Genomic DNA, 12245 nt, shown 5'->3' with positions numbered 1-12245 from the left:
CTAGCCCAAGGGTGATTTCTACTTAATCCTACTTCTAAGAATAAAATCCATACCTAAACAAGAAAAAACTCAAGACCTGTGGTTACTAACTAAAAATATGGCTTGTATTTTTAAGGATTGAAATCTAACGATACTGACCAATTAGAGCGTCGTCTGGTTCTGTGTTCTGTACAAGACGGGAAAGCAGTTTGAACAGTAGTCCTAGCACGTCTACGTTCTCTGCACTGCTGATGAACACTGGCAGACAGCTGTGACGCAGCAAACCCCAGAACCTGATGATGATCAGCAACTCTCTGATGCTGTTCACTGCCTTACCATCCCTCACAAGCTCATACTGTAACATTGGTTATACAAGAAATTGTAAGCTGTTATAGCCCTGGGATTGAGTGGGGATGTAAAATAATGGCTGAAACATACCATATCAAACAATCCTTGACATACAGTACCGGTAGTACATTTATTGATGGTTGGAAACAGGAAAAATTAGGATCGGTTAGCATAGTTTCTAGTTTATCGGGTTAAAATAAATGGTCCTTGCCAAATAACCTCCTGATCTTAATCAGTAACAATGTAATCATAGTATCCACTCAACACTAATACAGTAGAACCTCGATTAACTGGGGGCAGATCAACTGTGGTCAATAGATGCCCAAAAATTATGTTACATAGCCTCTCCTTAGTCCTTATCCAAGTAAAATATCAAGTAAATGTTATAAATTTGTTTTCTTTAAGTTCAGTATAATGTGTTGAAATGCATAGTATATTCAACTATTTCTGCCCTTTATTTATAAGCAGTAGGCACCCATATCATTATTTTTTAAACATCACAGTTCATAAAAAAAAAATAATATGGAAGCATACTGTAACTAAGAAATATCGTTCAATAGCCTTAAGGTCAAGGCTTACACTCTGACAGTAGTATGCTTCTTACACATCTGTCTGCTGTGCGCTAAGTCACAACACAACACTAGACGACATAATGCTTGTGATTGGGTAACCATGACAACTCTGAAGTTGTCCATGAGGTTGATTAGTAACCATGGCCACTTGTTGAATGTGCGGATGAAGAGAACGCCCCAAGAAAGAATAAACAATGTTTTCATGCCACTGTTATCTTATTTTTACCAGTGTTATTATTAAATGGGTACTATAATTTGATTATATACTTTTTAGATGATCTATCTAATGTTTTAATCCAACATTATTCCGTCCAGAAACAGTGGAAACTTATGGATGCCAGATTCTTGAAAATTATGGATTTAGAATCCACAATTTTCAAGAATCTGGCAACCATAAGGTAAACCAATTTATTATGTATTACATTATAGAAACGCTACTAATCACACTATAATATTTTAAGTTTTGTTTGTAAACAACAGACATAAAAATATTGATGAAGAATTTGTATAACCTCAAATATGTGGTCTAATTTTGTAACGGTTTAAGGTTATTTTCACAGTATGAAGAAAATAGTTGTATATCACACGGAGCGAAAGTGTCCTTTTGGTACTTAATCATATTGCCAAACTTGGCATCGCTTCATTTGTTAAACACGATTGCGTACCAAAAAGAACCACTTTTGCTCCTAGTGATGAAAACTACTACAGTGGAACTTGGATAATTCGAACCTCAAGGGACCAGCTAAAAACTTCGAATTATCCAAAAATTCGAATTAAATAAGTTCTTATAACCAGGGCCGTAAACAATACAAACACGTTTTAAATTCAAACTATTAACTTTATTGATACTATTTGAACATTAATTTATTGAATAATGCCTATTACAGTAATAGTATACAATAAAAATAACTTGCAATCGCTCAAACGACAACGAAATTATGTACAAAACTAAAATTAACTAACCTTAAAATGTCCTCAGCAATAGCTGAACTGCACGCAAACTTCACACGATTACCAATAGTCCAAAGCAAAATATTAAGCAAAATAGGCCCTATACAGGACAACAGGACAGAAATAGAAAAATATCGGCCAAAGAGAACTAAAAGTTTGGAGACCGTATTGACTGATTGTTAAACAAAAAACATATCAAATCTAATTTATTGTTTTACAAAAAAAGAAGAGATTTTGGCTTGTTTCTTTGAGTTTAATCTCTCGGCCATGATAAATGATTCTAAAACATCTAATGATTTAAACTGTACATCACCGACATCATTTCTGCTCTCCACAAATCGCCGAATTTCTCTCAGGTAGGTCATGGCGTCGGCTGCATTCGGTACTGGCGTTTCTTCTTCATCGGCCGGTGACCCGACGATCTCGTCCCCCGATCCATCGTCATTTTGTTCCTCGGTGTCGAGGACTTCTGCTACGATGTCGGCGTCAGTTAATTCACCGCACACAGCGACATTTTCGTCTACATTAAGAAAGTCCTCGTACAAGATGGTTTGATTGGGTGCCACATCCTCCCAGCCGTCGATTGGTAGAGTTTCGTCCGTTACAGTTTCTTCGGCGCTTTCTTCGTCGGTTTTAACAAAACCTGCCTTTTTGAAGCAGTTTTTTATTGTTTCCGGCTTCACTTTGTCCCACGCTTGTTTGCACATTCGCGATGCTTCTAAAATGTCCAGCTTTATTTTGAGGGCGTTTCCTTCCCCGGACAGGATATTCTCGACCAATAAACCCCTGTAAAAGTGTTTCAAGTTTTTTATGATCCCTTGATCCATGGGCTGGACAACAGAGGTCATGTTGGCTGGGAAAAAAACCACTTTGACATTTTCCATGACAGGTATGGTGTTGTGTGCCGTGCAATTGTCAATGAAAAGGAGAACCTGTCGATTTTCTTTAACAAACCGTTTGTCCAACTTCATTAGCCACTTCGCAAAAAGGTCACTTGTCATCCAAGCCTTAGAACTGCTTACATATTCTACTGGCTTAGACTTGACATTTTTAAAGCAACGAGGATTGGCCGATTTTCCAATCATCAACAAAGGCAGCTTTTGCGAACCATCCATATTAGCACCAACCAATAGCGTGATTCTCTCCTTGCTTAATTTCCCCCCGTGGCACTTTTCGTCCTTAAATGCAAGTGTTTTATCGGGCGTGCATTTGAAAAAAAGACCGGTTTCGTCAACGTTAAAAATATTTCTCGGGTCTCTGTCCTGGATCATCTCTTCCAGATCGTTCTTCCACTGATTAGCTTCCTGCAGGTTCACCGCCCCACTTTCACCACACACTGCCTTAAACAAAATTTTATTGCGCTCCTTAAAACCATCCAGCCACCCAGTGCTAGCTTTAAAGTTTTGCTTCCCTAATTCTTTAGCAAATTGCTCAGCCTTGATTCTAATCAAAGGACCGCTCACAGGAACTTTCTTGTCTCTGGTCTGCTTGAACCATTTAAGCACACAATTGTCGACATCCGGATTTCCTGGCTCTCGCGATCGTTTCCTGTCTTTATCAAATTCCTCTGCACTGCTGAGAATTTTATGTTTATTTTTTAAGTAAGTTGATAAGGTGTTGGGTGGAATTCCAAAGTCTTTCGCGATTTCAGATTTTTTCTTGACTCCTTTTTCCACTTCTTTGATCACAGCGACTTTTTCAGCTAATGTCAAAGTTTTATAAGACCCTGGTTTTTTCGATGAGGTTGATGCCATGATCACTACACAGTTACACTCACTAAAAGTTAATGTATACAGTAGTGCAGTACGGTACGTTAAAACTACAGTACTGTACACGTAATCACTTGAAACTAAAAGTCTAAGACAACAGCAAAACTACTGTACGTTAGGTAACGGCCTTCACGCAAACCGATACAGACCACGCACAATGCGACACTGAAAAGAGGTCAGTGGTGGTGGGTGGGAGAGGAGAAAGGGGAAGGGAGTGTAGGGTACAATGACCTGTAGGGCGGTGGCGGGAGGGGAGGTATGAGTCATCAGACTAAACGCAGGCGCGCGAGGGCTGGCACTTGTTCTAACGCAAACATTTCGTCAAATGTGGCTTGGAATATGTTTTTTATTTATTATTTTTGAATATATTTAGAGTAATAATTTAATGATTTGGCACTTAAAAATTCGAATTATCCAAAATAAAATTCGAATTATCCACGTTATTTTAGCATTGTTTTAATACAAAATGCTAGGGACCACGGGAAAAATTCGAATTAAAGAAGATTTCGAATTAAAGAAGTTCGAATTATCCAGGTTCCACTGTATTACCCATGTCATATTGGATTAACCTTGGTTTTCAACTATCCGTGGTCTCCCTTCCTCCCATTACCCTGGATAATCGAGGTTCTACTGTACTTCACTCATCTTCATTTTGATTTTTGCATCAAGGTCTGATGGGGTTGTATCAATCTAATCTAAGTTGCGGCTGAAGGTTGTGTTCACTCACCCCCATAGCTTTCCTCTGCTCCGGCAGCCTAGCCAGCAAGTTGAGCGCAAGGTCCGCCACCCACTGTATCAGCTGATGTAGAGACTGTAGTGTGCTCGGCTCAACAGTGAACTCCTTCGCCTCCAGGTGTAACAACACGGCATCTATGTCTGTCACTGCTTCACTCATTACAGCTGCAACAACAACATTTCCTACTTGACCACTCAGATTGTTGTGTAGAAAACTTTCCTGGAATTACAGCTAGAAACCATTAAGGTTATGGAATAAGTAAGGGCAACTTTTTTTTTAGTGTAGCCACATATCGTTTGCAAATATTTGGCTCTGCATTTTAATGCTATGCGATATTCACCGGAGAATTACTAACAGCCCTATATACCTCTTAGTGCTTGTGGTGGTAAGAAACTGTAGCGCTCTTTTTTAAGTGCAGTGAAGCCAACGAATAGTTGCAATGAATGTCTAAATCCTTAACCGAAAATACAATATAGGATGGAACACAAACAGTAATATTCACTATTAACTAACCCTGTAGGCTGTCAGCAGGTCCCTTGTCGTGGCTGGAGAGGTCGGACGGCCGCAGAAGTGTTTTGAACGCAGTGGACACAGAGTGCAGCATGAGTAGAGCAGTGAGGTCGGCAGCTCGTGATTGTCCTGAGGGGCTGAGACGATACAATGCTGCTCGTAAACTGAGGTGACTCACGTAGTGGTACTGCTGAGTGGTGGAGGGCTGCCTAGAGAATCCTTCAGTCACCCGATCACACACTGCATCTACCTGGACCACAAGACGATGTAACTATCACTAGCACTGTTTTGTCTCTTATGTGATTAATTGCTGTACAGCAGAGGTGTACTAGCGGCTCGATTGACGAGTCGAGTTGAGTCTATCAGCTCGAGAGATCGGACACCATTTTAGAAAAACGAGCTTGAACCAAGCTTTTACGATCTAACGTATGATTGCAAAATGTGTCTGCAAAGATCGCAGATCGCGTGAAAAATTCACATTTTTGCCACTATTACATATGGCAACAATTAAGTTTCATTGAACACAGGAGACGAATATAATGACTAAATGACTGTGGGAGATGCTTTATTATAATTTGCCGCAATCGTTGGGGACAAAAGTATTGTACGACAAATTTGACTATGACTATGACATGCTAAGGATTTAACTGCGATCACATGAGACAATGATGTTTCCGTTATTGCAGGAGATATTCGGGATTTTACCAAACTCGCGGAATACGATGATGACTTGTATTTTATACCCTCTTTAGAAAGTTGCAGTAAAATATTCATAGCATATTACATTGAATAGCTTCTCAGAGAAATATTTTTGTAAGAATTGCCATGTGGTAATCGTGAATGATACAAATCTTACCATTGTAGGCCTGAGAGCAACAAGAACGTCCCACCAATCCAGCCCAGTGACCAGACAGTACTCCAGCAATGTAGCTGCGTAGATGGCGCTGACTCCCTGACCTTTAATGTTAACACATTTGTAAGTAAATATAAAAGTAATTGTGTAAACTTTTGACACTGTTTCTATTACTAAATGGTACAAAATGTATTTTACTTAATTGTTTCTTAAGAGGTTTGCAGTATCTTTGAGTTAAAACATTATCTACATATTGTTTGTTTAGCTATTGTTTTTTACTGTTCAAACTTGATGAGTAGCTTAAGCATGAATGAAAATGTCCAGAAGAAATGTAGTTGTACCTGCTTCTCCAATGGGATGCAGCCTGTACATATACAACTGTCCCTGTGTATCTGCCATGACCAGAGCACCTCCCAGCCAAGTCAGGTCTATAGAGGCGATGTCAATAGTCAGCTTCTGATGCTTCACATCGTCTCTCCAACCCACCGCCATGTATGCTGTCCCTACCTGAACATTGTACAGTGTTGCAAACCCGGAATGTGTGACATAGGCAGAGTCACTATTTATTGAATCAGGGTGTCAAGCATACCATGAAAGTAAAATAAAATTCAAGGACAATTCCAGGTTTCCAGGGTCAAAAATAAAAATTTTCAGGTCAAAACTAGTTTCTCCAAAAAAGGATTTTTTCATCCATAGTAGTAGGCTAATATATCAAGATTACACCTGCTCTGACACAAATTCTCTTACTAAATTTGACGCATGCAGGCCAAAGGGATGTTAGTACATATGATAAGCCTATGCACTTGCGCCCCATCATCTTGCAAATGAAAAATTACCGTTAAAAAAATTATTTGAAGACTCCAGAAATTAACATTCAACAAAATTGTTTTGAAATCAGCCCAAATTTGCTTAAATAAATCAGTAATCTAGGAAATAAGTGGAAGAACCTGTTTAAGCGAGTCCCTGGATAGACAATGAATGGAGCTGTCTGACAACACAACGATGACATAGAGAGGTGGAGGTACTGTGTTCATCAGAGCCATCTTGAGAGTAGTCATACACGAGATCGTAGTGGTCAGTGTGAACTGGCTCTGATGTTGCCACACCTGCATAAAAACATCTGATTGATTGTAATTGTAATTGTAAGTCTTACGGAATAATATTTTAGGTTTCAAGTAGAGGTGCCTTACATTTTTTATCAAGCTGAGCCAAAAGCTCGAGCTTCTTTATACAAAAGATTTTATGTGTTGCCAAATAAAAATTAATTTATTACAAATCTTCTTTTCAAAATGCAATATAATGTTAGGATGTATTTATTCAAGCAGTATGAAATTTAGTAAATCATAAATGTTGTGTAAAGTGCATTTATCATAATGACACAATGTCATCATAATATGGCCATAGTCATATCCATGTGGACATCATCACCGTCTTCCAGAAAAATCTTGTTTATTCCCCGAGGCCATGTAAACATAATCTTCTTCCACAATAAAAATAAAAAAAATGCTTCATGGAGAACACATCATTGTCTTCCGCAAGCACGGCAAAATCCTGAACACCTCCTGCGGTCATGTAAACACCATCATCGTCTCAGTGGTTGTGGCAAAATACTGATCACTCCCGCAGTGACGGAAACTTTATCGCTGTTGTACGCAATCGGGGTGAAAGATTGAATTTAACTTTATCGCTGATGTCCGCAATCGGGGTGAAAGATTGAATTTTTTGATCATGTGAGAATTTGAATTTTGCAGAAGAATTCTACAATCTTCATTACAAGCTGGATAACCGAACTGTTCGCACACCTCTACTAGCAATCGGTAAATAGTAATAATTTGTTTTCAATATCACATGACACATCCAACACTTACCACAGTTCTGAAAGGCTCTGTAGGCTGAACTTTAGGCTGGAAAAGTTTGTGTATAGACAGTGGCTTCTCTTGCAGTTCCCATATCTCAATAAGAGCTCCAGAGTCTCCATTGGCCGCCACTACCAGAGTGTCTGCGTCTTCTCTCACCACAAACTTGACCTGCGACACTGTGTGATCTGCACAACACAACTATCTTGGCAAATCTCAAACTTAAAAATCATTAGGCTAAGTGAGTAGGAATTCTGTTTGGCTCTTTAAGGCCATATCCCGTGTCGCATTTCGGGGTGCCAATAACCGTACTGCTAACCCACTAGTGCTTAAAAGTGTGCTTTATGTTTTTTGTATTTATTTATTGCCATATGTTTGGTTGTTACCAACTATAGGTTGAGCGGAATTTAATTTTAACACTAGAATAACTCACACATGTTGTCGGAGGAGGCGTGGGCCAGCATGAAGAAGCTGGGAAGGGCCTGAGAGTTGATGGTGAGTTTGTCCTCGACACGTTTAACTGACACTCGGAAACACTGTATTGGCATGTTTACACTTCCGCTACTTGCAGCTACCAGATATTGGCCATCTGTTTGGGTAAAACAATAAGAGAATTACATTAACTAATAGCCCAGTCAATGAATGCAATAAAACAGCCTTTTTCGCAACTAAATGGTGGAAAGTTGGATTTTTTATATGTGATAGAACCACATGAGAGGTGTATTTTCCCAAAAGTCCCCACTTCTACCCCTTGAGCTTTCCCCCCCACCCCCCCTCCAAACAGAGAAATTGCAGTGATTTACTTAATTGATCATAATTCGAATGTTATGTAAGTTATCGAGCTGCAATTTATTTTGTTTTATTTCTGATTAGTTTTCCTACAACTTTTGTATTTATAACATTTTTCTAAAACCAATACTTAGGGAGATATAAAATTTAAACTTCGTTAAAAGCTTTGTTTCAGAGTGCAAAATCTTGTTTTTCTCTATGTATACTTTTAAATATTAATAATACGCAATTATGGTTCAAACAAAAGTTTTAGTACGTTTTTCAAGGTTTATAAACATATTATTGGTTAGTCATCTAGGTGACCGGGTGAAGAGCTGAGCGTCGGTAAAGTGAGCGCGTGCGCGCTAGTTGAACACCTCTGCGCTGCGTCATCGCATCTAGCCCAGCCAATAAACGCACCAACTGCCTTTTTTCGTAGCTAAATAGTGGAAAGCTGAGTTTGTTATATGTGATGGAACTACTTAAGACGTGTATTTTCTAAAAGTTCCCGACTCTCCCCCCCCCCAAAACCCCCTCAAAACCTGGAAATTACAGTCGCTCACTGTACTGGATATAATTCAAATTCTACGCATGCCATCGTAGTGAAATTTGGTTTGTATTTTTTATAATTAGTTTATCTACACTCTGTTGTACTAAAGTTTTTCTTATAAAACTATATCCACAGAGATATAACATTTAAATTTTTTTTACAATGTTTATGTTTAAAGAGTACACAATTTTGTTTTACCCTCTATATATTTTTTCCCAAATAAAATACGCAAAATGTTTCAAACAAAAACTTTAGTATGTTTCTTAAGGTTTATAAATATATATTTGATTAGCCATCTGAAAAAAAACTGATGTAGTGTGGGGCGTCGGCATTGTCGCAAAGACACCGGGTGCAATCTTCCGCGCAGCGCAGCACCGCCCGTTGATGCGTCGCGTCATAGGCACCGACATCGCTAAGTTCTCAAAGGTTTTATACAAATGCTATGGCCTTGTACTTTTTAGTTTACTACCAAAACAATCTGTATCCAAGCTTAACCGTTAACAGTAAAAACAATTATTATTTAGATGGAACCCAATAATTTTTTTATAACCAGTTTTGGTTCAGGTAAATTAATCTCTACCTACTTACTTGTTATACTTGCAATACTTTTAATACTTGATTTCTTCATATTTGACCAACGAAAGTTTGATAGATTGAGGTATAGAACACTAGGCCTAATAAACACTTTAAAAATTACTATAAACATACTCTTTGCTCTTCCTTACGTTACAATGTGCTTTCCATTATCTACCACCAATGGGACTCGCTTTGTTCCCCGCAAGATTTATACTAACTGCGCCTCGCGGTCAGTAAAGATCTAAATAGTAAACTGAAAAAAATACTAATTAGATGAAACCTAATCATTTGTACATTTCTTAAATTTATTGTTGGTTTTAACTCGTTTATCATTTAAAATAATAATTTATTTAATTATTTCTGCCAATGGCTAAACCTATTGACAATAATATATATATTACATACATACATATATAACATTACATATATTACATACATATAAACATATGTATGTGTGTATTTGTTTATTTGGGATACATATATTACATTACATAAAGCTGGGTAAGAAACATACTGAACCCAATGATGAGATGATCCAATTCACCTATGGGTCTGAGGATGATTGGAGTGTCGAATCAAAATCGACGACCACTTACCATCTTTTATGTATATTTATAGTATTGTCAGTAACATTATAAGTGTAAATTTATGTTTTAAGTGTTAGACTATTAGACGTATTTTCTTTTATTTACTTTCCTATTAATTAATGTAATAAGGCATATATCCAAAATTTATAAATAAGTAAGTAAAAAACTATTTGTGTCCCCATACATGCAGGCAAGACTATTTACGAGATACATACAGACAGATTATTCAAATTTCTTAACATATTGTGTAGATGTGTCAATCAAATTGAGGTTTTTTTCGTAAAAAATGGCAGCAATGTATTACGAATCTGCTTTACGGCACTAATACGTGGTCCAGATTAATCATTTTTAGAGACTCTATACTGTGAATCTTGGTGAGGTTCTGTTCTCTAATATTTTATTGTTTTCATGTTATCTAAAAAAATAGTCAGCATAATAGTTCTTTATTGGTTTTTGGTAGACAATATGCAAACGTTTATCATCGCTAATAAAGATGAAGGCACTTATTAAGTGTTTTAAAATCTCCTCTATATAGACTTAATAAAACAGTTAGTTTTAACATTGACTGGTTTTAATTTCTGTTCCTTACCATGATTAAAAATGGCTTATAAATACTACCGACAGTTTTCTACGTTGTTCATGATATTATTTTAACACAGGCTACAACTTATGGCAGAGCAGCCATATTTTATTTGCTACAGGAAGCGTGAAGAGAGGGACATATCAGCGATAGGACGCAGTTTGTATCAAGGATTAGTGAGTCGACGAAAAATTTTTACTGACCGTGAGGTGCTTCATTTAGTCACGGTTTAGCTTGGAAACAGATTGTTTTGGTAGTAATGTAGGCTACAAATTAGGAAGTCTTAGGATTTATATAAAACAGTTGAGAACTTAGCGGTGCCGGTCCTTATTAGGCTATGTATCGACGGGCGGGGCTGCGCGGATGCTGATGACTAATCAAATATATATTTATAAACCTTAAGAAACATACTAAAATTTTTGTTTGTAACATTTTGCGTATTTTATTTGGAAAAAATATATAGAGGGTAAAATAAAATTGTTTACTCATAAACATAAACATTATAAAAAAAATTTTAAACGTTATATCTCTTTGGATATAGTTTTATAAGAAAATCTTTAGTTCAAGAGTTGTAGATAAACTAATTATAAATAATACTAAACCAAATTTCACTACATGGCATGCGTAGAATTTGAATTATATCCAGTAAAGTTAACAACTGATATTTCCAGGTTTGGAGGGGGTTGGATGGGGTGGGGGGGGGGGAGATTCAGGAACTTTTTGCAAAATACACGTCTTAAGTGGTTCCATCACATATAACAAACTCAGCTTTCCACTATTTAGCGACGAAAAAAGGCAGTTGGTGCGTTTATTGGCTGGGCTAGATGCGATGACGCAGCGCAAAGGTGTTCAACTAGCGCGCACGCGCTCACTTTGCCGACGCTCAGCTCTTCACCCGGTCACCTAGATGACTAACCAATAATATATTTGTAAACCTTGAAAAACGTACTAAAACCTTTGTTTGAACCATATTTGCGTATTATTTATATTTAAAAGTATACATAGAGAAAAACAAGATTTTGCACTCTGAAACAAAGCTTTTAACGAAGTTTAAATTTTATATCTCCCTAAGTATTGGTTTTAGAAAAATGTTGTAAATACAAAAGTTGTAGGAAAACTAATCAGAAATAAAACAAAACAAATTGCAGCTCGATAACTTACATAACATTTGAATTATGATCAATTAAGTAAATCACTGCAATTTCTATGTTTGGAGGGGGGTGGGGGGGAAAGCTCAAGGGGTAGAAGTGGGGACTTTTGGGAAAATACACCTCTCATGTGGTTCTATCACATATAAAAAATCCAGCTTTCCACCATTTAGTTGCGATAAAAAACATTTATTGACTGGGCTATAAGTTTAATAACTTAGGCTTACCAGAGAGAAAACCAGGTGGTGTAGCAAAAAAATATAATTGAGTTGTCTAAATATTAATGATATACCGTAGCTTACTACTACGTCTATTAAAGGGGGTTGTAAAAAAGAATGTGTCGTTTTCTCTACAATTGTAGACAAACACACTTCTCTCCACACAGCTGCTAGACTCATTGTTCCAATAGCAGAATGTGATTCTTGTAAATTTAAATAAGTTTTTAAATACTTCATCCTAAAA

At 37.2% G+C, this 12245-nt stretch overlaps 1 protein-coding gene across 1 annotated transcript in view; it reads right to left on the bottom strand.

Moving 5' to 3' along the window:
• The window catches only part of LOC129000869 (mediator of RNA polymerase II transcription subunit 16-like), a 28247-nt gene that overhangs the window by 9252 nt on the left and 6750 nt on the right, over nt 1-12245 (bottom strand). The window contains exons 6-13 of the mRNA XM_054427924.1: nt 8008-8163; nt 7587-7762; nt 6666-6824; nt 6060-6225; nt 5722-5822; nt 4869-5115; nt 4347-4519; nt 139-334 (exon numbers count right to left, since the gene is read on the bottom strand). Of these exons, the coding sequence (XP_054283899.1) occupies nt 139-334; nt 4347-4519; nt 4869-5115; nt 5722-5822; nt 6060-6225; nt 6666-6824; nt 7587-7762; nt 8008-8163 (1374 nt within the window). The remainder of the gene's footprint in view (nt 1-138; nt 335-4346; nt 4520-4868; nt 5116-5721; nt 5823-6059; nt 6226-6665; nt 6825-7586; nt 7763-8007; nt 8164-12245) is intronic.

This window comes from Macrosteles quadrilineatus, unplaced genomic scaffold, assembly GCF_028750875.1.
Source record: "Macrosteles quadrilineatus isolate MER2022 unplaced genomic scaffold, UCM_ALF_1.0 Scaffold_8__2_contigs__length_117827958, whole genome shotgun sequence".
NCBI classification, from domain to species: Eukaryota; Metazoa; Arthropoda; class Insecta; order Hemiptera; family Cicadellidae; genus Macrosteles; species Macrosteles quadrilineatus.
This window is presented reverse-complemented; position numbering and strand designations above follow the sequence as displayed.